This window comes from Phocoena phocoena, chromosome 2 (assembly GCF_963924675.1).
Source record: "Phocoena phocoena chromosome 2, mPhoPho1.1, whole genome shotgun sequence".
NCBI classification, from domain to species: Eukaryota; Metazoa; Chordata; class Mammalia; order Artiodactyla; family Phocoenidae; genus Phocoena; species Phocoena phocoena.
Window position 1 is genome coordinate 145,620,382 of NC_089220.1, and position 27,264 is coordinate 145,647,645.

The 27,264-nt window shown below is 42.8% G+C and overlaps 1 protein-coding gene across 2 annotated transcripts in view; it reads right to left on the minus strand.

Annotated features, from left to right (window-relative positions):
* The window catches only part of ENTREP2 (endosomal transmembrane epsin interactor 2), a 359,231-nt gene that overhangs the window by 61,811 nt on the left and 270,156 nt on the right, over positions 1-27,264 (minus strand). The window contains exon 4 of one of the 2 annotated variants that reach the window (XM_065872552.1): positions 401-535. The exons of the other annotated variant lie outside the window; for it this stretch is intronic. Within the exon in view, the coding sequence (XP_065728624.1) occupies positions 401-535 (135 nt within the window). The remainder of the gene's footprint in view (positions 1-400; positions 536-27,264) is intronic. 2 annotated transcript variants of the gene reach the window in all.

Below are 27,264 nucleotides of genomic sequence, written 5' to 3' on the forward strand. Positions count from 1 at the left end.
AACAAAGAGTAGCTCCCACTCGCGGCAACTAGAGAAAGCCTGCATGCAGCAACAAAGACCCAGAGCAGCCAAAAATAAATAAATTTAAAAAAAATGTTGGAAAAGCAGTGGCACGCATCACATCCACATCTGCAACAACCTCTTTTAACCATTCAGCCCTGCTTCACAGATGTGGGAGTCAGAGAGTGAAATGGTGGAAATGGAAAACCGAGAAAGTGAAACCTTTAAAGTGGAAATCTCTAATGGTTTAAAACGCTCTCTGGAAAGATACTCCCTGCTGCATGTGACCCAGCTGGATGAACTAAGAACTGAAAGGAACGCAGTTAATAAAACCTTCCTATGATATGTCGAGACGTCGCAAGGATGGGATGGGAGGCAGAAGCAGAGGAGCCTGGGTCACCTTTAAGGTCAGCCGCACGGTGTTGCAGTCCTCCCTCAGCGGGTTCAGCTTCAATGTCTCTCCAAGGTTGCTGCAGCCCGACGACTGATGCTGCATCTCACAGCAGACACACACCTCGACGCTGTCGAACTTAATCTAGACAGGAGTACACAGAGCTCACGGTTAAAACCGGGCACGTGCTTGAGCTACACACACGCTTAAGAACACCATGTGACAAGCATCTCATCTCGTTTTCTTTAAATAATAAAGCCAAGATGATTTTTTTAATAGACAAAAGACATCAGAAACACTATTAGGAATTATTTAAAATGTCTATTTTAAAAGCAATTAATAAAAAAATAAATTTGAAGAAACCTAAGCTATAAAGTTACAGAAAATTACATGAAGTTGAGCATGGAGACATTATCACATGTCTGTGATAACATACACTCTGTTCCCACGGTCAGCAGCTCCTGTCTCCCTTCATGGCCTAGCAAAGTCCTACTCATCGTCAAGACCCAACTCCAGCGCCATCCCTGAGGCCTTGTCTGGTTTCCCTCTCGGGAGCTGCTTGCTTCTCCCCTGCTGAAGACTCCCTTTTTCAGCAGCAGTGACTCGTGTCTGTGTGCCCCCAAGGGCAGCTGCCACTGAACCATTACAATGTTCACAATGCCCAGGAGGTGTGGGCCTTCCATACAAGCTGAATGAATAAAAACGCCTGGGAAAATGAAAGACTACGGAAAGAAAAAATGCAGTTCAAGTGTTTTTAAAAGCCTGGACCCCAGGAGGAGAGCCACAGAGCACACCTGAGCCGGACCTGCAGCTTGAAGTGGACCTGCCCTGACCTGGCTGCAGGAATGAGAGAGAAATCAGTACACTGCACATGCACACGGTTGTCCCCACCCAGCTCCGGTCCTGGTCGGGTTGTCACACACGCACCCAACTGTTCACAGCCTTGGGCTTACTGGAAAAGTGAACTAAAAGAGGGACAGCCATAGGTCAAGGGCATCGTCCGTGGCCAAATTTTCATCTATTTTAAACCTCTAGATAGTTTATCCTTTACCTATTTTATGCCTCATCTTTGCCCTTTTCATTCAGTCTTCTCAAATCATTTATAATTTATGTATCTGAATTACTACACGTTTGAGTGAGTTGGGGGGACCTTGTGTGTCCAGGACCGCTCGTTAGCGAGTCTCCAAATCTGCGCGCAGGCCTCGGGGGCAGGACGGGAGGCAGGGGGAGGAGGGCGGTGTCCGCACAAACCACTGTCCCCTGCCACAGCCACCCACCTACGGCAGGAGGGGCTGCGAAAGCTGCCTTTAGAGATGCTCATGCTTTTAGAGATGTCTCCAGGCTCCAGGGCTGAAGCCCAGCTAAAGGAGCCATAACAACACCCCCATACAACACTCCGGGAAATAGTGCAGGCCACACCTGACCCCGCACCCAACCCTGGAGGTCCACAGGGCCCGCTGCCCAGCAGTGTCAGGGCCGCCGTTGGTAGAGCGGCATGGGCCAGACCAAGGTGAGCGGCCGTGGCTCTCTGGCCACTGAAATCTCCACGGTCATGTCATTGACAATGTTTATTTCTGGTCTCAAAAAGCTGGAAAAGAAGGGTTATGATTCTCGAGACCAAGTTTTAAAAGGTAACGAGGGAAAAGGTAAAACTGTTAAACGGTAAAACAAAGGTTTAAAAAAAAAGGTCAAAGTTCACCCCAGGTGCCCCTGCCCATTGGGGGTTCTGAGGTCCCCAGCCTTGGGTGCCGGGTGGACCCTGGCCATCAGAGCTGGGCATGTGCTCAGGGAGAAGACCACTCTGCCTCAGAGCATCCTGGACCTGAGGGGGATGGGAGGGGAGCAGAGGCGGCACCACCCAGAACGGAGGCCGGAGGGAGGCTGGTGGACAGGCTCTCTCTTGGTCAAACTCTGCCCAGGCTCCCCCGAGCCCTCTTCCCCACAAGGCCTCAACCATGGCCTATAAAGGCCTGAAAACACAAACAAGCTCTAACAGCTCAAGGCAACATCCCTACAGGACTTGACCCCCCCAAAAGTGCCTGCCTGAGAAAGCCCAAGGCTGCCAGGAGAACTGGCTGCTTTTCCCAGCCTCGGGAGAGGGCCCATGTGCCAGCCTGTGTGGGAGGGGAGCCTGTCTCCGGTGACTGCCAGCAGCTGGCACAGACAGCGGGCATCTTCGCATGGACCCTGCTAACCCGTTGTGATTTTCCACTTCCCTGACACTACTGAGGACCCACTCCCCGCCACCCCCACTCCCTCACCCTTCCTTTAACATGCCTGGTCACCTCTGTGCAAACTGAAGTCGAGTTCAAGCACACACTCAACTCTCCTCCCAACTTCCATATTCTACTTCTAATGAAAACCTGTCCTCACCACTTTGAGGTAGAGCTCTGTCCATCTTTGACAAGGCCCAGCTCTGGGGAGCTGAGGCTACCGATTCCCCCCTGAGGCAGCCCGGGGCAGGGGCCTCTTCTTGGCCTTCTCCCCAGGTGTCTTACACACCCGCCCTCAGCCCACTGTTTAAGGCACTGAGATTTACAACAAGAGTAAACAGGAAACAAAATTGCTGAAATCCCTGTATGGAACTTTATTTCTGGTCCTCTTTGCTAGAAAATATTTATTCTGGAATTGGAGGCCTAACTACATGAAATTTCTAGGGGTTGATTTATCTCTTGTCTGAAGCAGGAGTAAGACAGTATGGGAAGGGGCTGGCTATGGGGACAGAGACGGTATTGGAGTGACAGGGAACCATGGGCTCCCAGTGGCCTGCAGAGCCTGGGGACAGCTGTGAAATGGATGAGAACATTTCAGAGGCCAGGTTGTGTGCACGACTTTCACTCCCTCCTGTATAATGTCAGCGTGCTCTATACAGGCAGTGATGTGGTTTCCAGTACCCACATGTTTACCCAAACTACCTTTGCCTGATCAATAGAGAGATGGAGGCAGAAAACCATAAAAATAGATGGAGAGATATACCCTGTTCTTGGATTGGAAGAATCAACACTGTGAAAATGACTATACTACCCAAGACAATCTACAGATTCAATGCAATCCCTATCAAATTACCAATGGCAGTTTTCACAGAACTAGAACAAAATAAATTTTTAATTTGTATGGAAACACAAATGACCTCAAATAGCAAGAACAATCTTGAGAATGAAAAACAGTGGTGGAAGAATCAGGCTCCCTGACTTCAGACTATACTACAAAGCTACAGTCATCAAAACAGTATGGTACTGGCACAAAAGCAGAAATACAGATCAATGAAATAGGATAGAAAGTCCAGAAATAAACCCACGCACCTATGGTCAACTAATCTACGACAAAAGAGGCAAGAATATACAATGGAGAAAAGACAGCCTCTTCAATAAGTGGTGCTGGGAAAACTGGACAGCTACATGTAAAAGAATGAAATTAGAACATTCTCTAACACCATACACAAAAATAAACTCAAAATGGATTAAAGACCTAAATGTAAAATCAGATACTATAAACCTCCTAGAGGAAAACATAGGCAGAACACTCTTTGACATAAATCGTAGCAATATTTTTTTGGATCCACCTTCTAGAGTAATGGAAATAAAAACAAAAATAAACAAATAGGACCTAATTAAACATATATGTTCTTTAAAGCATTTTTATCATGGATTATAAATGAATACATGAAGGTCCAAACAATAAAACTGTGAGAAGGTAAGATAGGAGAATATCCTCATGACCCTGGGATAAGGAAACACTTCTTAAACATGGCTCAAAATGTGTTAAGAATGAACAAATGACTCATGTGTTTGACTATGTGTAATTAAAATTTTTTTCATCGAACAATACCCATAAGAGAGTAAAAATAGGAGATTTTGCATCACATGTAAGTGACAGATGACTTACATCCAAAACAAACAAAAAGTTCTGTCTTAAATATTCAGAAAAAGACAAACAACCCCTATGAAACATGCGATATTGAGCCCCACCACAATAGTACTCTGAGAAACAGAAATCAAAATAAAGTGAGATGTCATTACATCCCCATCAGAATCGCTAAAACTGAAGAATAATGACAATAGACAATACCAAGTGAGGATAAGGATGTGAAGCAACAGGAATGCATACACTTCTGTGGGGTGTGAACTGAGACAGAAATGTTGGAAAACAGCTTGGCATTATCTACTTAAGTTAAAGATTGCGCCTCAATCTAACATAATACCCAACAGATCCATCCTAGGACTATATCCAACAGATATGCATGCAATGGTTACAAAAAACATGTACTGGAAAGTTCATAGCAACATTACTTAAAACAGCTTCACACAGGAAAGAGCTCAATGTCCATCAAATGCAGAATGGATGAATAAACTGTTTTATATTCATATCATGCAATATTATAAAGCAATGAACATAAATACAGCAACATGCCACACGAGTATACCGCACAGCATGTTGAGCACAGGAAGCCAGATACAAAAGAAAGACTTCTACTGAAATGAAGTTCAAAAAACCAGACAAGGGCTTCCCTGGTGGCGCAGTGGTTGTGAGTCCGCCTGCCGATGCAGGGGACACGGGTTCGTGCCCCGGTCCGGGAAGATCCCACATGCCGCGGAGCGGCTGGTCCCGTGAGCCATGGTCGCTGAGCCTGTGCTCCGCAACGGGAGAGGCCACAACAGTGAGAGGCCCGCCTACCGCAAAAAAAAAAAAACCAAAAAAAAAAAACCAGACAAAATTAAACTATACTGTTCAGAGGTGCATGCATAGCTGGTACAATTGTTTAGAAAATTAAAGATGTGAATATCATAAAGATTAGCAGAGTGATTATCTTTGGGGGGGTGGAGAGGCAGTGAACTGGGAGTACATAAGGAGGGCTTTGGGATGCTGGGGACACTTTATTTCTAGACTTCAGTGGAGGTCACACGGTTATTTGACTCTTGATAAATTGCTAAGCTACATATTTTTGTGTTGTGCACTTTCCTATATGTGTTTTGTATTTCTCAATAGAAAAAGTTAAAAACGGATGGGCTTGCTTGAAAGTAAATGAAATGTAAAACTTAAATTAGGAAAAGAATGAAAACAAAATAATAGAAAACAGAAAAAAAGAAATTTAACAAACATAAAAAGTGAAACTAATGGAATAGAAATAAAGGTATTAGGACGAATAAAGCCTAATGATGATTCTTGAACAGACCAAAAAAAAATAATAATAATAATGCAAATCCTTGGTAGGATTGATTTTTGAAAAAGAAAGCCAAAGTAAACAACTCTAGGAATGAGAAAGGAGATTTAACTATAAATATAGTAGAGATTAAAAGAATATGGGCAGATCTACAGCCATAAATTTGAAAATCTAGAGGACATGGATAACTTCCTAGCAAAATAAAACTATGATACTGAGTCCATAAGATGCAGTAAACATAAAGATCAATAACCATAAGAGACTGGAAAGTCCAATATGGCATTTCAGGCTGAGTTCACTCTGACCTTTAATGAAAAGATAATTACTATGTTTTAAAACAATTTCAGACCAAGAGACAAGGAAGAAAACACCACAGTTACCTTATAAAGCTAGCAAAGCCTTACCAGCAATTCTGAAAAGAAAAAACAAAAGCTCCCCACCCCCACTAACAAACCAAAAGGCCAATTTCTCCTTTCAATTAAAAAAAAAAACCCCACAAATATTCTAAGCAAAAAACTGGCTAATTGAATCCAATGCTATATTAAAGGAATTATATTCCATGGCTGTATTAAAAAGGAATCTTGAATGAGAACTATACAACCCAAGTCAAAATGCCTTAAACAAGAAAGGGAATTTGTAGATTCATAAAACCAAAACCAGAGTTCAAGGTTTGGAACTCAGGTATGGTGGCAGCCAGGTACTGAAATGGTCTCAGTGCTGTCTTTCTCAGTCTCTGGCTACCCTTTCCTTAGGGTTGGCTCTGTACTCAGAAAGCATCTCCTGAAAACACGTCCAGAACCTGGAAGCTTAGCAGCCTCATTGGTCAATGTGTGCATTCTGATTGCTGCAGCCCCAGGCCTGGCTGGCCACATAGCAAAGGGAGAAGTAAAACTTTGTTCTGTTAAACATTCTGTATTTACTTGTTTCCAAAGCCTAGGTTACCCTGAAAAATACCCAAGGTTCATTTTAGAAACAGAATTCTAGAACAGTGGTAAATCTATTAAGAAAATTTGTTCCATCAACAAATCAAAAGAGAAAAATCATGTGATCCTATAAATAAATATCATAAGATCACTGCATAAAATTTAGCAGGCATTCATAATAAAAACTAAAAGTCAATTAAGAATATGAGAAAACAACTTAAATTTGACAAGGCTTTTATCAAGAAAATGTCGAAAGCAAACATCATTTGAACTGGAGAAATACTGGAGGCAATTCCACTAAGATCAGGAATGAGACAGTTATCCACACCCATGACCACAATTCTACACAATTGTTTTAGAAACTCTAGCTAATTTAATAAAATAAGAAAATACTGTAAGCTGTGTAAATACTGGAGAAGATGGAATTATCTTTCTTCTCAAATGTGGTTGAATATCTAAAAGAATCTAAGAGACTATACTAAAAATGATGGGAATTAAAGAGTATTTGTTACATTGGTTATAATAAATATGATACTAGTAACAACCAATTAAAAAAAGAAAAAAATATTCTATTCAAAGTAATAACAAATATAAGATACTTAGAAATTAAACACGACAATTTAATGACCTACGTGAAGCTATGTATAAAATGCTATTAAATGGCAAAAATTCAGGTACAGGAGATGTGCGTCATTTTATCTGGCTGCCCGCTACCACTGAGCCCTCCTCCCAGTTTGAGGAATCTCTTTGTTATGAGTCTTCCGCTTTTACCAGAAAGGCTTCCCCAGGCGACCTTGCAGCGAGAGAGCAGGCAGACGCCCCAGGCTCCCCACCACGGGACATGACAAGCCTGCAGGAGACTCTAGGTGGGAGCCTGGGATGCAAAGAGGCTTGCACTGAACTGGCTCCACTCTGGCCCTGCAAGTAGCAGACATGTGCTCCTTCCAGAAGGGCAGGATCTGGGGTTCTAGGGGCAGCGTCCAGAGCCCACAGTCAGCAGGGTCAGCCACAAGCCCAGGGGTGATGACAGGGTCCCCCTCAGAGCAAGCAGTTCCTTGGTGTGATTTTGGACATCACTCCTTTCCTGGCATTGTAGTCCCCAAACTTGATTTCTGGCCATTCTGGAGATTCTGAGCTATTGAGGGTCCTGTAATAATTCCTTCAGGAGGAAAATAGCTCAAGTTGGTTTCTTCACAACTTAGGACCTGGACTGATACATATGGCCTGAATCCGTGGAGGGCACAATCGGCTCCCAAGTAGAAATCTGTGACATCCTGAAAATGCTGGTCCTTCCCAGGGACGCACAGGTGCGCGGGTATCCAAGCAAAGTCCCAGTGGAGTGGATAGAACTGGGCAAAAGTATTTTAAAGACTATTTGGAATAATAAATGTGCAAGATTATCCCCCCCAAACTGGAAAAAGAATGATAGGAGGAGTGGATGCCTTAACAGACATTAAATTAATTATCCAGATGCTATTATCAAAACTAAGGTAACAGCTTAAAAATAGACTAAGGACAGAATAGTTTCAAAAATTAGACTGATAATCTACAGGAATCCAGTATATGAGAAGCATTTCAATGCAGTAGGAAAAAGATAGTTTGCTAATAAAGGGTGCTAGCATAATAGGCTGTTCATCTACAGTTGTCTCAAAAACATAAAAAGATAAATTTTTTTTGTTTTTATTGACGTAGAGTTGATTTACGTTACGTTAATTTCTGTTGTCTAGCAAAGTGGCTCAGTTACACATATATATTCTTTTTCATATTCTTTTCCATTATGGTTTATCACAGGATATTGACTATAGTTCCAGTGCTATACAGTAGGACCTTGTTGTTTATGCATCCTATATATAATAGCTTGCATCTGCTAACCCCAAACGCCCAATCCATTCCTCCCCTGGCCCCCTCCCACCTGGCAACCACCAGTCTGTTATCTATGAGTCTGTTTTGTTGATATGCTCATTTGTGCTCTATTTTAGATTCCACATATAAGTGGTATCATATAATATTGTCTTTCTCCTTCTGACTTATTTCACTTAGTAAGATAATCTCTAGGTCCACCCATATTGCTGCAAATGGCATTATTTCATTCTTTTTTATGGCTAATATTCCGTTGTATATATGTACCACTGGATATATATATATCTTCTTTATCCATTCATCTGTCGATGGACATTTAGGTTGTTTCCATGTCTTGGCTATTGTAAACAGTGCTGCTATGAATACTGGGGTACATATATCTCTTCAAATTATAGTTTTGTCTGGGTATACGCCCAGGAGTGGGATTGCTGGATCATATGGCAACTCTCTTTTTAGTTTTTTGAGGACCCTCCAGACTGTTCTCCATAGTGGCTGTACCAATTTACATTCCCACCAACCATGTAGGAGGGTTCCCTTTTCTCCACACCCTCTCCAGCATTTATTATTTGTAGACTTTTTGATGATAGCTATTCTGCCCGGTGTTAGATGATACCTCATTGTAGTTTTGATTAGCATTTCTCTAATAATTAGTTACATTGAGAATCTTTTCATGTGCCTGTTGGCCATCTGTATGTCTTTAAAGATAAAGTATATTTGACTGATCATCTAAATTAAAACAATAAAAATACAGGAATATATAAAAGAATCGTTGCAGAAACATGGATGTGTGGAGTCCTTTGAAAAGCAAATCAAGAGTCTCAGAATCTGTGAAGTCTCAAAACAAAACACAGACCCAGACAAAGCATGGGGGACAACTGGCCAATGAGGCCTGGGGCCGAACAGTCAGAACACACACGTTTCCCACTGAGGCCCCCAAGCTTCTAGGCTGTGGGTCTGGAGCTCCTAGATATATTTTCAGGAGATGGGCAAAGAGTTAATATCCCTAACAGCATTAGGAATGAGAAAGGTGACATAAATACAAGAGCAGGGGGGATTAAAAATGAGAAGAAAATGCTGGGACTAACTGTGCCAGTAAATTTGAATACCTAGAAAAAACACAGGTGACCCTTGAACAATGCGGGGGTTTGGGGTGACGACCTCTATGTAGCCCCAAACCCGTGTATAACTTTATAGTCATCACCCCCAATTCTGGGCAGCCTTCTCTGCCACTCCGAAGGGACTGAACCCCCCTGAAACTCAAGTTTCCTGCTTCCCATGCACATTTCTCCCAGAGCACTGGTCCTCCTGCAGGGCACTTTACTCAAGTGTCACCCCATCAAAGTGACAGGGCACAGTCCCAGGACAGGGGCTGCCTTTTCCCTCTGCATCCCCCGGGGCTATGCAGGGCCTGCATGGGGTGGCTGCTCCCAGCCAGCTCTGAAATAAACCGATAAGATGAAGAATGATACGAAGGAAGATGGATGAAAAGGTGTCACTTTGGTTAATCCAATTGGCTCTTAAAGGCTTCAAGGAGGTTTTGTAATCATTATGTTTTCTATTTTCTGTATTTTGTGATGCTTTGACATCTTGGAGCCTTGTTCATCCTGGAGGGAGTGCCTTTCCAGGGCTGGCTGGTTCCTGGATAGGGAACAGCTGGCCTAGGAGCCTGCCTTTCATGTGAACTGCAAATCCAGCACCCACACCCCAGCCACCTCCTTTATCTCTCACACTCCAAGCCAGTAGTCCCCCACCCTAAACACCCCAGGGCCAGGGACCTGACAATGAGGGACAACCCTCAGGCCCGAGTTTGCTGGCTCTATTCAAATCAGCCGATCCTAAGCTTGCTCTGAGGACCTACCCTGTCTCCCCCATTCCTTCCATGAAAAGCACAATAAAGGCTCATGCCCATACCTTCCCTTTGCTCCGTCTGCCTCCTGACTGGCCCTGGTGCTTCGCCCTGTGGCCCTGCCTGGCCTGGGCTGCCCCCTCTTCTTAGAAACTGTGAATAACACACTCTTCTTTCAAGGCAGCTGTTTCCCTTCTGTCATCCGGCCGTACCTGGTTAAAACAAATTCTGGGTATATTCCAAAACAGGCTTGCAACTTAAAGCATGATAAATCCTTCTCCAACCACCTGTTACCCTAATTCATCTCATCCTTAAGTATATTTTCAATAAACACCTGTACTTCAAATGTATTAATGCATATCTTAGAGTGAATCTCGGGGGTATGGAATACATATCAAGCATTACTCCTAACACTCAAGATGACAGGATGTGATAGAAAATGTTCTTCTGTAAAATATGCAGTTATTCAAATTTCTCCATCACAATGGGAAGAGTAAAAATCAAAATATTTCTCCAGTCTTTCCCTCAGATGACTTCTGCATTTCGCTTTTATCACTATAGTTTGTTCTGTAGTAAAATGGCAAACATACACACACCATCTGCAGGACAGTAAAGCTAATGCAGGGGTGTGCTGGGTGGGGATGCACCCGGCCGGATGCAGACCTCTGGGCATGTGCTCTGACCGGAAACTCCAGCCAGGACGGGAGCAGGACAGGCAGCCCAGCTGCAAGCCTCCGTGTGATGGGAAGGCCACTCCTCGGCCCCAGCACCCTGGACCCTTCTGGTGTGCTGCCCACCACCCCTCTGAACCCCCCCAACCCCCCAACTCGGGGCGAGTCCTGGGCATCTTGGGAGCAGAAGGCCAGGCTGATAAGTGCTAATCACTGGGCAGGGAGGCTGTCCCCAAACCTCTCAGCAGCCAGGCCCCAGCCCTTGGTCCACTGACTTTGAAGCTGTGTCTCACTTAGCCTTGGAACCCTTTATTCTGAGAAAAGGGGAAATAGAGCTTTGGTTACATAGAGACTGGAGACCAGGTAGCCTGGTGGTCAGCCTGACTCCTGGCACTTACTGGGTGTTGTGGGCTGGGTGCTGGCACAGGGGCCCGGGTGTGGGATGCTCCAGCACTGTCCAGCCTGACACTGGGGGAGGAGGGTCCCAAGGCCAGGTTTGACCAGCTTTCCTCTCTGTGGCTTCAGGGAGGCCAGGGCCCCAAAAGTTCTCATTACGCTTGTTCTTCGGAGTCTTTCCAAACTCATTACAATTTAAATTTCCACCTCTAAACTGACGTTGTTTCTGTCCCTACGTTGCTTTCATTATGCTATTTCATTCTGTCAAGGAAGCCTGATGGTGATGACTGACCAATGTTTCTGAATTCCACTCTCTACATCACTAAAGTGCGTTAGGCTATGGGCACGCTGCTGATGACAGCAAAGAGCTGCTCCATTCTCTTTCATTGCACTTTGGAACGTGTATCACAGGGTCAATGGGAACATCCATTAACAAAGTTCCCTTAAAACCCCAAATCTGTTGAGAATTTAGGGTTTTGTGTGTTTTTTAAAATTGTGTGTGTGTATAAAACATTTAAGGAAAAAAGATATCTAATTCCAGAGATACAACTTTTATTATAGAAATCATAAAATTAAGCTTTTAAATCTTCCCTGACCTTTTGGGGAAAAAAACAGTACCTGCTTTTTATTTATATCATCAGATATTTTACCTTTATTTTGGTCTTCATTTTGTCAGAGTCCGTTTGCTAATTTAGCTGTTGCCTCTGCAACAGATGCTCAAATTATTTGTAGAATAATAAATGTAACAGAGGCATAGACTTCTAATGTTTCATCATGTGAGTGCTACTGCGAGAGAGACAGAGAGAGACAAAGACAGACAGAGACAGACAGAGAGACAGAGACAGAGAGACAGAGACACAGAGAGAGACACAGAGAATCAGTCTAAAGAGTGTAGAATCTGAAGGTTGCCATTGTAACATTCCTGCCAGGGAGCCAGTGGTTATCTTCATAGGACACAGCAACAATTTCTACAGACTTGGGAGTTTTTACAAGACCTTTTTGTTCAAATGACACTCTCAAGGACGGCAGAAGTTGGTAAACAATGACTGTTCACATCAGCCTCCCTGTTGATCAGGTAAACGAGACTGCTATTCTTGATATGCCCCAGTCACAGGAAAGGCGTGGGACTGGTTGGACGCAGATGCCTCTTCTGGACCAGCGGGGGTGGGACCTTCACCTCCTCCCTGCCTTTTGTTAATGATATAGAGTCATGTTTTTTTAGACCAGACTCTGAAATGTCATTAGTTAGCACTGTGATCAAAGCAGAGCCCGACTTGGCTGGCGGAAATGGAGAAAGGGCTGGTTAACGGGAAAATGAGACGCATTTAGCATTTTTCTTCCAGAGAGACCCAAGCAGGGATGTGTTGCAGCAGCAGTGTTTGTAATAACAGAAACAGCGCCAAGGACCTAAATGAGGTTCTGGGGTCAAGTTAACTTGGGAAATAGTGTCTTAGAAAATGAAATGGCCCCTCTCCTGAGTGGTTTCTCAGCCTGTAATCTTCCCCTGCCTGTCGCCACCCTCACGGGAAGGGACTGAGTTGCCCGCATCCCTCTCCTCCTCCTCCCTCTACCTCCCTCCTTTCTCCCCCTTTTTTTTTTTTTTTTTTGCGGTACGCGGGCCTCTCACTGTTGTGGCCTCTCCCGCCGCGGAGCACAGGCTCCGGACGCACAGGCTCAGCGGCCATGGCCCACGGGCCCAGCCGCTCCGCGGCATGTGGGATCTTCCCGGACCGGGGCACGAACCCGTGTCCCCTGCATCGGCAGGCGGACTCTCAACCACTGCGCCACCAGGGAAGCCCTCCCCCTCCTTCTTTTTAAAATAACATCCATCATGTCTTCCACGCCGAACACTCCAAAGAGCCCACCGGGAGAACTAGGGAAGGAGGAATTGTGGGGGGCTGCTTCCCCTCCAGGCCCCCAGCTTTGGGGGGCGACTGCAGGGCTGCCGGCTCCCTCAGGCTCAGCAACCCCCCACCAAATCACTCTGTTTCCAGACACAAATGCCTGTCCACTAGTATTTGTTCATCCTAAAACATAACAAAACCATCCACCAAGAAAGAATGTTTTTACTAGTTCACTAGTAAAAACTAGTAAACTAGTAAACCAGTTTACTAGTTTTCATTGATTTCTGGTCTCTAATCCAGCATAAGGGTGCGTGACCTTCAGTTATTCATGAGAAAGCACTGCTCACAGCGCTGCTGTGTGTTTCTGGGTGAAAGTGAGGCCTTAATGAATGAATTGTGCTCATCATCTCGGTGGTGTGAACATACCAGATAAGGCGGGGGTCAGATAAGAACAAGGGGAGGTAGGACGTGGGCAGGGCAAATGGACCATGATTTTTATTTTATTTTATTTTGTCCTATTCTATTCTATCCTATTTTATTTTTGTTTTTCAAATTCTTTTCACATTTAGGTTGTTATAGAATATTGAGCAGAGTTCCCTGTGCTATACACAGCAGTTAATATAGCAGTTAAATATAGCAGTGTGTACATGTCAATCCCAAGCTCCCTGACTATCCATCCTCCCCATCCTTCCCCCCTGGTAACCATAAGTTTGTTCTCTAACTCTATTTTTTTAATTTTATTTTACTCTTGTGGCAGGGGTGGGGGAGGGAGAGGCTCACCTAGTGTTTGAGGGTAAAATTGGGGAATGGCACATACAAATTTCAGCTCCTGGCTTTTCTTGAAAAGTTTACAGTTCTGGGCTCCCAAGGCTTCTGGGTTCTGGTCTGGAGCGCGTTTGCGCCTGGCAGCCGTGGGTCTGTGTTTTCTCCTTTCCGAGAGGGGAGGTGCCCTACCCACCCCACCTTGCCCCGCCCTCCATCTTCTACAGCCGGACTCCTAGCTCGGCATCTCGGCGCCCACGCCTTTCTTCCTGGTGAGCCTGCTGCTCTGACAATGGGCATCTAGGGGCTCTGGGGGATGCAGACACCAGTGTAACTGGTGCTCCCGTCAGGTGAGCCACTAACACCCTCAAGCACGGCCAGTTTCAATCACCACTTTTTCTTCTGGAGACCACACTTCTGGCGGATACTAGAGGCCCGCTAACTGTGACACTGGCCCAGTCAGCCCGTCTCAGCAGGTGCCTCTGGGGCCAGGGTGAGGGCTAGGGGACAGAAGGTCACCTGAGAGGCTGGCCTTGGACCCCCAGCTCCCTCCCCAGGCCTCCCCCACTTCGGCATCTCCGCAAGAGAAAGGCGGGTGCTCTGGAGAGGGTGGAGAAGAGGATTCATCACGTCTGACACCGGCGCACTCCCAGCTCCCACCCTGCTCTGTCCCCCCGGACACACGCAGCCCCACTCAGAAGGCAAGAGGAAAAACCCTACGTGTGTGGATACCTGGGGGTCTCTCGAGGAGTGCCAGGTGATGTATGGGGGTCCACGTTGTCGGGAGAGATGACGTTAACCTCCCAGTTCTTGCTACATTTCCATGAGCAGTCATGGGAGGCAGGGCAGCGAATCGACCCTGCCCACGGCTTTCACCCAAATCTACGTACACGGACAAGGCAACATTATACAGCGGGTAGCTGGAGACTGGAGAGATGCGAAGAGGTCCCGAAGTGGCCCAGCCATGAAGTCACATGGATGAAACCACCAGAGGACTTCCTGAGGCAGGTGTCAGGTCCAGTGGAGAGAAATCCCAGGGTCTGAGTCCTTCCAAGTCCCCGGAGACCAGAGGGACACTCAGCCTGGGCTGAGGCTGCCAGCTCTGCGCCCCGCGTGCCCCTGGGCTTCCATCTCTCAAACTCTGGTTACCCTCGGACCTGAAGCCCCCCTCCCCAGGGAGCTTCCCTGCATCACTCAGGCCGCAGCCCACCTGTCACCTGCTCAGAGAAGACTGGGCCACCTCGGCACACCTCCTTGCTCCTTTCCTTGTAGCCCTTCCTGTTACCTGTTACCTGACTCTCCTGTCGGCTCGTCTGTCACCCACCTCTCTGCCTAGAACATGAGCCACACACGGAATGCAGAGCCAGCACTTGTCTGACTTGTCATTGCCACATCCCTGGCACCCGGAACATTCCAGATGTGTGGCTCTGCCTCTGTGTGAAAATGTATCACCCAATGAATGCAAGTACACAGGACAGATAAGTATTTGTATGCAACCACCATTGGCTTACTGTAAACATATCAATTTTTATTTTGCTGAGAATGTCTTCTTTGCTAGGGATCTTTGCGGTTTGGAGTCAGGCTGCTGCGTTAGCCATGAAATCTGTTTACTGATGATAATGGCAAATTCACATGCAGGTGAATTAAAAAAGAATTGTGTTACTACAAAGGGAACAGTTCTGTGTCATTACAACAAACGACAAAGAACAGTCAGATGCTAACTTCCTTGTGAAGCCCAGAGAGGCCGACTATTCTTGACCCACGATTAGTAGAATAAAACCTACACCTTTCAGCAACAACGGAAACCTGGAAGGAGAGGGTGGCCGAGGAGACCCCGAGTGGGCCTGTGTACTTTCAGCTAAGTTTCCTTTCATCTTTAAAGCCAGGCGTTCCCAACAGCCCCAGCCAAAGGCTGTGTCCTCTCCTAATTTATTATTCATCACAATGAAGCTAAATCAGGGTTGCCCTGGTTACGGTGGGGCTCCTCTGAGGGCTGTGGCTTCCTAATTAGTGTTGGCTTGGTTACTGGATGCTTTCCATTTGGAGATTAGAGTGCTGGTAATAAATGCAGCTGTAAGTATCAAGAAAAAATTCTAACAGGCTCTGGAAAGAATGAGACAGTCATAAAATCAAGGTCTTCCTCCAAATTACACCATTGAGGATCTCCACCTGAGGTCCTGATGAACTCAGCAATAAGAAATAAAATAACTGGCTCATAAAAATAGTAGATGACTTTTAAAAAACAATAACTGAATTGTGAAACTATTAATTAGATGACTTTGGCTAACCGAATTGGGCTGTCACACACAGAATGTTCAATTTGCAATAAAGACCCTGCTCAGACCAGCATTCAGCAAATGTTCTCTGAGTTCCTGCCATGGCCTTGTTCTGGATCCTGGGAGGAGGAGGAGTCCTGGGGCGCTTGGAGGACTTGCGGGAGGGAAGATGACAAGGAATGTGACCTAAGAACAGAGTTTCCAGAAAGAAAGAGACAGTGGTGCCTTGAGTGGGCAGGAAGCAGACTTGGAGGGTCAGAATTCAGCCTGGGTCTCTTCTCAGAAGCCCAGCACCTCACCCCTCTGACATCAGGCTGAGATAAGGGTTACTTGGCTGCAGGAATCCGAAACGTGTTTGTGAGCATCTGGGGATGCGTGCCCTGTGTCCGGAGCCTGGTCTTCAAGTTGCCTGGAGTTCAGGTGGGGCAGCTACAAGGCAGTGAAAGTGACAAAGGGCACATTTAGGGTGAGGGGTCTGAGATGCTTCTCCCATATCATGTGGGGCATGAGTGGCCCTAGAATTCATTTGTACGCCAAGAAGTCCCTAGAAGAGATGGGAGAACCCCAAGCAGCTAGATCTGGAGGTGAGGCCCTGGAGAGGACCTCAGATGTCAGCAGCTGACGCCAGTGCAGGCCAGAGAGGGCTCGGAGGACAGCACAGAGCAAGCGCCACCCCGCCCACCCCCACTGCTGTGATGCTCAGTCTGGCCCCCCAGACCCAGATGCCACCAGGGACAGAAAAGGAGAAGACGGAGAGGGGAGAAGTGCTGAAGGGCTGAATACCTTCTGGAACGAGATAATGTTAACCTTGGAGAGACTGTTTGCAGCTGATAAGAGACTAAATCACTGTGTAGTGATAAGGGTCAAGGTTATTTTTCCCAAATCAGTGGAGACAGGCCAAGTCAAGGGGAGTATAAAACATGAAGAATGCATTTCTGCAGTTATAAGGCACCCTGTAAAAATTTAAACACACCACATAAAATACAAGTCAATAGGACTGAGACCAAACATCTCTCACAAGCATAAATATAAATAGGCTAAACTTACCAATTAAAGGAAAAAAGAAACCTTTAAAATATGAAGTTAAGTGAAATCAGCCGGACACAAAAAGACAAATATTGTATGATTTCACTCCTGTGAGATCCCTAGAGCAGTCAAAAATCATAGAGACAGAAAGTAGATGGTGGTTTCCAGGGGCTGGGGGAGGGGAGAATGGGAAGTTATTGGTTAATGGGACAGAGTTTCTGTTTCGGAAGATGAAAGTGTTCTGGAAATGGATGGTGGCGATGGCTGTACAACACCAACAGCGTGAATATATTTGATGCCACTGAATTATACAATTAAAAATAGTTAAAATGGTAAATGTCATGTTATGTGTATTTTACCACAATAGAAAAAAGACTCTTAACTTTGCAAGCTAATTAATATGCTGTTTAATTATTAACTCCTAAGTATAATCAAGAAAAAAATTCAAGATATATAAATTACCATTGATATAACAGATAAAACTTTGCTTACAGAGGAACGTAAGTTATAAAAATATTACAAAATATTTATGAAAGAATACTATGAAGTATTTATACTCATGACTTTAAAAATGATTCAAAGTCCAAAGAGATCATAAATATGAAAAAATGCAAAACCTGCCAAATAACTAAATATCCTTCAAACATCACCAGTCTTGCATAATTTGACGGACAAAACTTTTCAAAGGGTCACAGAACAGATGGTTCTGTTCTCATAGTCTTTATACCATTACAGAACAAAAAAAAGGAAAGAACGCTTCTCTGTCTTCCAAACCCACTACTATAGTGATTGATCCTGTTTACGGGCTATGGTTTTTTATTTCCTCCTTCCTCTCCCTTTTCTTTTGGTAGGATACTTGTGTGGTTGCCATATATTGTCTTTTCATCTTGCTCATCCTTAACATGGAAGTTCTGGCCATACTATAGCTTTTCTTTGCTATTATAAGAAAAATCTCTAAACGTGGAAATTAAACAACTCACTTCTAAATAATCTATGGATCACAGAGGAAGATTCAAAAAACTTTAAAAACACATAGAACTGAATGAAAATAAAACATATCAAAATGTGTGGGACACAGCTAAAGCAATAGTAGGAGGAAAATTTATAGCACTCTATACTACATAAGAAACTAGGAAAGATCTCAAATCAATAACCTAATTTCTGCCTCAAGAAACTAGAAAAAGAAGAGAAAAATCAACCCAAAGCAAGCAGAAGGAAGGAAATCATAATGAGCAGAAATAAATGAAGTTGAAAACAGAAATATAATTGAGAAAATTGATGGAAAAGGAACTAGTTCTTTGACAAGAATAAAAAAATTGACAAACCTCTAGCAAGAAAAAAGATAAAGGACACATATTACCAATATCAGAATGAAACAGGAGATATCTCTATGGACTCTGCAGACATTAAAATTGTGGTAAGGGAATAATATGAACTCTACACATATAAACTTGAAATTTAAATGAAATGAATCAACTTCTTGAAAATCACAACTACCACAACTCACCCACAGGAAATAGATAATTTGAATAGCCTTATAACTATTAAGGGAGTTAAGTTTATAATTTTAAATCTCCCCCAAAAGAAATCTCCAAGCCTAGATGGTCTCACTGGAAAATTCTATCAAATGCTTAAAGAAGGGCTTCCCTGGTGGCACAGTGGTTGACAGTCCGCCTGCCGATGCAGAGGACACGGGTTTGTGCCCTGGTCCGGGAAGATCCCACGTGCTGCAGAGCGGCTGGGCCCGTGAGCCATGACTGCTGAGCCTGCAGGTCGGGAGCCTGTGCTCTGCAACGGGAGAGGCCACAGCAGTGAGAGGCCTGCATACCGCAAAAAAACCCAAACAAAACAAAACAAACAAACAAACAAAAACAACAAATGCTTAAAGAAGAATTAACACCAATTCTACACAATTTCTTCCAAAAAGAAGAAAAATTTTCCAATTCATTTTATTAAGCTATTATTACCTCGATGCAAAAACCAGACAAAGACAATTCGTAAAAGAAAACAACAGACTGATATCTCTCACGAACTTAGATGCAAAATATCCCCAACAAAGTATTAGGAAACTGAATCCAAGAATGTGCAAAAATGATTGTAAACCATGCCCAAGAAATATCTATTCTAGGTATGTAAAACTGGTTAGCATTAAAAAATCAATCAATGTAATCTACCATATCAACAAGGTAAAGAAGAAAAATCTTGTGATCATATCAATTGACAAGGAAAAAGCATTTGACAGAATCCAAAACCTATTAATTTAAAAACTTCTCAGAAAGTTAGGAATAGAAGGGAATGATCTCATTTTGAAAAAAAATATATATATATACACACCCACAAAAGAGAAGGAAAATATATACGAAAATCCTATGGCTCATGTCACATTAATTGTGGAAGGCTAAATGCTTTCCCTATAAGACTGGGAACAAGCAAACATGTGCACTCTCACTACATTCATTCATCATAGTACTAAATGTTCTAGCTAGTGAAATAAGGCAAGAAAGTGAAATAAAATGCACATAAATTGGAAGCAAATTCCAAGGAATTTATCCAAAAACTAGGACAAATAAGTGAATTCAGTAAGGTCACAGGATACAAAATCAACATACAGAAATCAATCACATTTCCATATGGTAATAATAAACATGCAGAAACTGAAATTAAAAACAAATGTCATTTACAATCACTCCAAAGACAACAAAATATTTAAGTATACATTTAACAAAACATGTACAGGATCTGTATGCAGAAAATTATGAAATACTGATGAAAAAAATCAAAGAAGATCTAAATAAATAGAGATATACCATGTTCATGGATTGGAAGACTCAACATAGAAAGATGTTAATTCTCTCCAAATTGCTATAGAGAATTAATGTAATTCCTAGTAAAACCTCAGCAAGATATTTTTGGAGCCGGAGACAACATATTTTAAAATTTACATGGAAAGGTACAACCTGTAGAACAGCTAAAACAAATTTGACTAAAAAAAATAACAAAGTGGGATGAATCACTCTACCCAATATTAAAGCTTACTATATAGATACAGTAACCAAGACAGAGGTGTTGGCAGGCAGTGTGCCCACTAACACACAGATCAATGGAACAGAACAGAAAACACAGAAATAAACCCACACAAATATCCTCAACTGAATTTTTCACATATGTGCAAAAACAATTCAATGGAGGAAGGAATGTCTTTTCAATAAATGGTCCAGAGCAGACAATCATTGGCAAAATAAGGAACCATGACTTAAACCCCATACTTAACATAAAAATTGACCCAAATGGGACTTAAACATAAGATGTAAAACTATAAAACTTTTAGAAAAAAAATATGGGAGAAAAATGTTCAAGATCTAGTGCTAGGCAAATAGTTCTTAGTCTTGACACCAAAATCATCATTTATGAAAGGAAAAAAATGATAAATTGAACCTCACTGAAGTTAAAAACTTATATTCTTTGAAGAGGTTGACAAGACAAATCACAGACAGGGAGAAAATACTTGCAAGTCACATATCTGAAAAAGGACTAGTATCTAGAGTATATGAAGAAATCTCAACACACAGCAAAGAAGTCAATTAGAAGACAGGAAAAACACATGAACATTTATTTCTCCAAAATGTGTATGGAGTTGGCAATGAAGCACATGAAAAGATGTTCAACATCATTAGCCATCAGGGAAATGCAAAATGAAACCATGACATATGACTACATATCTCTGAGAATGACTAAAAAAATATATATTGACAACACCAAATGCTGATGAAGATGTAGAGAAACTGGATCACTCATACATTGTTTTGTTTTGTTTCGTTTTAGTTTTTATCATATACCTTTTATTCTTTGCATTTTTATTCTTTTTTTTAACATCTTTATTGGAGTATAATTTGTTTTTTACATCTTTATTGGAGTATAATTGCTTTACAATGGTGTGTTAGTTTCTGCTTTATAACAAAGTGAATCAGCTATACATATACATATATCTGCATTTCTCCTCCCTCTTGTGTCTCCCTCCCACCCTCCGTATCCCACCCCTCTAGGTGGTCACAAAGCACCGAGCTGATCTCCCTGTGCTATGTGGCTGCTTCCCACTAGCTATCTGTTTTACATTTGGTTGTGTATATATGCCCATGCCACTCTCTCACTTCATCCCAGCTTACCCTTCCCCCTCCCTGTGTCCTCAAGTCCATTCTCTATGTCTGCGTCTTTATTCCTCTCCTGCCCTAGGTTCATCATAACCTTTTTTTTTTTTTTAGATTCCATAAATATGTGTTAGCATAAAGTATTTGTTTTTCTCTTTCTGACTTACTTCACTCTGTATGATAGACTCTAGGTCCATCCACCTCACTACAAAAAATTGCTTTACATTGTTGTGTTAGTTTCTGTTGTATAACAAAGTGAATCAGCTATATGTATACATATATCCTCGTGTCTCCTCCCTCTTGCATCTCCCTCCCACCTCCCTATCCCACCCCTCTAGGTGGTCACAAAGCACCGAGCTGATCTCCCTGTGCTATGCAGCTGCTTCCCACTAGCTATCTGTTTTACACTTGGTAGTGTATGTATGTCCATGCCAATCTCTCACTTCGTCCCAGCTCCCCCTTCCCCTCCCCGTGGATCACTCATACACTGTTGATAAAAATGTAAAATATATGGGAGTGTGGCTGTTGCCACCCTGGAAAAGTCTCTCATAAAACTAAACATATAGTTATAATATGGCAATTGCATTCTTGGATATTCATCCCAGAGAAATGAAAACTTATGTTCACATAAAAACATGTACATGAATGTTCATAGCAGCCTTATCCATAATAGACAAAACCAGAGTTTGCCCAGGTGTCCTTTAAAAGGTAAATGGTTAGACATGCTGTAATCTGTATGGACCATGGAATACTACCCAGCAATGAAAAGGAACAGACCACTGATGTACACAGCGCCTTGGATGAACCTCCATGGAATTAGGCTGAATGAAAACAGCCAATTCCAAATGGTAACATACTGGATGATTCCATTTATATAACATTTTGGAAGTGACATTTTTTTAAAGAAATAGTGGGCAGATTAGGGGTCACCAGGAGTTAAGAATGCGGCAAAAGGGAAGTGGGTGTGGTTATAAAAAGGTCAGCATGAGGGATCCTTGCGGTGTTGAAATACTCCAGTGTCCTGACTGTGCTGGTGGATACGCAAACCTACACAGGTAACAAACTGCATAAAACTCAATACATCCACTCTCACACCCATACAGACAAACGAATATAAGTTAAAATGGGGAAACAGAAATAAGATGGGTTAATTTATGGTTACCAAGGGGGAAAGGAGGGAGAGATAAATTGGGAGATTGCGATTGACATATACACACTACTATGTATAAAATAGATAACTAATAAGAACCTGCTGTACAGCACAGGGAACTCTACTCAACACTCTGTAATGACCTATAAGGGAATAGAATCTAAAAAAGAGTGGATATATGTATATGCATAGCTGATTCAATTTGCTGTACAGCAGAAATGAACATAACGTTGTAAATCAACTATACTCCAAGAAAAATTTATTAAAAAAACAAAAGCAAGCATTCAGAGAACAAAAATAAATAAGATGGGCTGATTGTATCAATGTTCATATTGTGGTTGTGATATGTTACCATTGGGGGAAATTCGACAAAGCATACAGCAGATCTCTATTATTTTTTTTTCTTTTTTTAAAGGTTTCTTTATTATTTATTTATTTATGGCTGCATTGGGTCTTCGTTGCTGTGCGAGGGCTTCTCACTGTGGTGGCCTCTCCCACTGCAGAGCACGGGTTCTAGGCGTGCGGGCCTCAGTAGCTGTGTCTCGTGGGCCCTAGAGCGCAGGCTCAGCAGCTGTGGCGCATGGGCCTAGCTGTTCCACGGCATGTGGGATCTCCCCGGACCCGGGCTCGAACCCGTGTCCCCTGCATTGGCAGGCGGACTCCCAACCACTGCGCCTCCATGGAAGCCCCTCCCTGTATTATTTCTAACAACTTAATGTGATCCACAAATTTCTCCATGAAAATTAAAAATTTTCTGATTAAAAACATTTTAAAACTCTATATTAATGCTAACTCTCTTCTGTTTCTATTCTAGAAACAAAGAATTTGTGAGTGACATTTCTATAGATGATCATTGTGGAGTAGCATTAAATACAAAACAAGTCTTTGTATCCATTTTAAGAGGGTTTTGAGAAGAGATTTTTTTCAGATGCAATATGTAGGATGTAAAAGCAAGGGATCTGTGGGATTCTGGTTTATATAAATTATCTGGTTGATACAGACAGACTTTCACTCTGCCCATTTCTAAAACAAAAGGATTAACCATGGACAAATTGTAAATGGCATTCTTTTTTTTTGGCTGTTGGGTCTTTGTCGCTGCGTGCGGGCTTTCTCTAGTTGCGGAGAGCAGGGGCTACTCTTCATTGTGGTGCATGGGCTTCTGAATGCGGTGGCTTCCCTTGTGGAGCACAGGCTCTAGGCGCGCAGGCTTCACTGGTTGTGGCACGTGGGCTCAGTAGTTGTGGCTTGGGGGCTCTAGAGTGCAGGCCCAGTAGTTGTGGTGCACTGGCTTCGATGCTCTGTGACATGTGGGATCTTCTTGGACGAGGGCTCAAACCTGTGTCCCCTGCATTGGCAGGCGGATTCTCAACCACTGGACCACCAGGAATTCTATGTGTTCATTCCACTGTAATCTTCGATTTACTCATTTATTATCCACCATGAAAAGTGTTAATGTAGAAAAAGAAACAAGTGGAAGTTGATATATAATTTGCTCCTTTCTCTAGCCTCTCATGTATTCTTTTGGTCTAAATTGGAAGGCATTTGTGAATTTCCTCTTAACAACCAGGTTTAGCCACACTTTAAACCAAAACATTTAATTTTCTTTCCTTTGTAACAACTTGAGAGGTGACTGGGGTTGGGGATGGAATGAAAACGTGGATAACTGCATAACCCTTTTTGAATGACAAATTCCTACAAAAACACTGGATGCCCGACTCAATTATAAACTGTAAAAATGATTTACTATCCAAAGTAAGTAAATTTGGGACTGACCTATTGTTTTGAATCAACTCCATCACTGTTTCCTGAAGTTAACCATGAGTAATCCAGAGCTGGGAGAATCACTCTAAACAGTTTAAATAAAGGTCGAGATGTTTTCCAAGTGCCTTAAATTACATGAGAAGTAACAACACAGAGGCAGGTGCACACACACAGAAAGGCATAAGCCCTGTGATGATGCCCACTGTCGAGTAGCATCAAATACAAAACAAGTGTATGACCAGCATCCTGGGGCTGGTGGATTATGAGACTCTGCTAATACTTTTGTCCTGACTCCAAGGATAACATTTGAGTAAGGGTGCAGTACACTTTTGGTATTTACATATGGGAGAAAAGATCTGCCTTTCTTTCATCACTCATTCAGCAACTATTCTTTCCTCCTTTCTCCCTCTCCTTCCTTCCTCCCTCCCTCTCTCCCTCTCTCCTTCCTTCCTCCATCCCTCCCTCCTTTCTCCCTCTCCTTCCTTCCTCCCTCCCTCTCTCCCTCTCTCCTTCCTTCCTCCATCCCTCCCTCCTTTCTCCCTCCCTTCTTCTTTCCTCCCTTTCTTCCTCCCTCCCTCCCTTCCTTCCATCCTTCCTTCCTTCCTTCCTCCCTCCCTCTCTCCCTCCCTCCCACCCTCTCTCTCTCTCTCTCACACACACACACACACACACACACACACACACACACACACACACAAAGGAACATGAGCAAAGGGGACAATGAAATAGCCTGGCTGGGGTGGGATGGAGTATGCAGGATGGGGGAAGTCACAAAAGATGAGGGTGTACAGGTAAAGAAAAAATGGTATGTTAACGGATGGACAAGAGGAAACTACATCAAATGAGAAAACTCCAGTACAGAGGTGTGCTGGTAGAAGTTTAACAACTGACTCTTCAGAACAAAACTGCATACATATATGTACATATATAAACTAATTATAAATGTTAATAACACAAAGGATGTGTATCAAGTAATTAACAGTAACAAAAATACAAAAATCTACATCCTACACATCATTCTAAGTATACTCTACATACTTACACAACTACATGTTATTCATCTAGAACTTCAGTGTGACTTGCTATTTCTTTTTTAAAAACAGCTTTATTGAGATACGTCACATATCATACAATTTACCCATTGAAAGTGTACAATTAAATGGTGTTTAGTATATTCACAGATATGTGCAACCATCATCAGGGTCAATTTGATATATTCATCACCTCGAAGAGAAACCCCACACCCTTTAACTATCATTCCCCTTCTCCCTTCCTCCAGCCCAAGACAATCATTAATATACTTTCTGTCTCTATAGAGTTTCTGGTTCTGAACTTTCATATGAAGAAAATCATACAAGATGTAACCTTTTAGGTCTGGGTACTTTCACGTGGCATGATATTTTCAAGGTTCACACGTGTTAGAGCATGTATCAGTATTTCATTCTTTTTTTATGTCTGAAAATATCCTGTAGTATGGATAGACCACATTTGGCTCATCCATTCATCTGCTGATGGACATCTGGGTTGTTTCCACCTTTTGAGTATTATGAACAATGTGCAGTAAACATTTACGTATTTATCCACATTTTTGTGTGGATATATGTTTTCATTTCTCTTAGGTATTTACCCAGGAATGGAACTGCTAGGTCATACAGTAACTCTACGTTTAATCACTGAGGAACTGCCAGACTCCTCCAAAGCAGCTGCACCATTTTACATTCCCACCAAGCAATGCACGAGACTTCTAATTTCTCCACATCCTTCCAACATTTGCTGTTATCTGACTCTTTGACCTTAGCCATCCTAGTGGGTGTGAAGCAGTTCTGTGGTTTTGATTTGCTTTTCCCAGATGACTAATGATGTCAAGCATCTTTTCATGGGCTTGTTGGCCATTTGTATACTTCCTTGGAGAAAGGTCCGTTAGATCCTTTGCCCATTTTATTAAAAAATAAATTTATTTTATTTATTTTTTGCTGTGTTTGGGTCTTTGTTTCTGTGCGAGGGCTTTCTCCAGTTGTGGCGAGAGGGGGCCACTCTTCATTGCGGTGCGCAGGCCTCTCACTGTTGCGGCCTCTCGTTGAGGAGCACAGGCTCCAGAGGCGCAGGCTCAGTAATTGTGGCTCATGGGCCCAGTTGCTCCACGGCATGTCGGATCCTCCCAGACCAGGGCTCGAACCCGTGTCCCCTGCATTGTCAGGCAGACTCTCAACCACTGCGCCAGCAGGGAAGCCCCTCCTTTGCCCATTTTAAAATTGTTTTTTTTTTAAATTATTGAACGATAAAAGTTCTTTATATATTCTAGAAACATGTCCCTTATCAGGTACATGATTTGCAAATATTTTACCCCATTTTGTGGACTTTCTTTTCACTTTCTTGATAGTGTTCTTTGAAACACAAAATATTTAATTTTAGTGAAGTCTAACTCATCTATTTTTTTTCCTGATGCTTATGAGGTCACATCTAAGGGTCCTCTGTAATCCAATGTTACGAAGATTTACCCTTACGTTTACTTCTAAAAGTTTTAAAGTTTTAGTTCTTACATTTTAGGTCTTTGATCTAATTTAGTAAATTTTTGTATGTGGTGTGTGGTATGGGTCCAATTTCACTCTTTTGCATATATCTATCCAGTCTTCACAGCACCATATGTTGAAAAGACTATTTTCCCCACTGAGTGCTCTTGGCACCCTTATTAAAAGTCAGACCATAAATGTTTGGGTTTATTTCTAGACTCTCAATTCTATTCCATTCATCTATATGTCTATCCTTAGGCCAGTACCACACTGTCTTGATTCCTATCGCTTTGCAGTGGGTTTTGAAGTCAAAAAGTGTGAGTCCTCCTATTTCTTCTTTTTCACGATTGTTTTGGCTGTTCTGGGTCCCTTGCAATCCCATATGAATTTCAGAATTAGCCTGTCAATTTCTACAAAGACATCAACTTAGATTCTGATGGGGATACCTTTGAATCAGCAGATCAGTTTGGGGAGTATTGTGATACAGACTGAATGTTTGTGTCCCCTCAAAATTCATATGCTGAAATCTAACTCCCAATGTG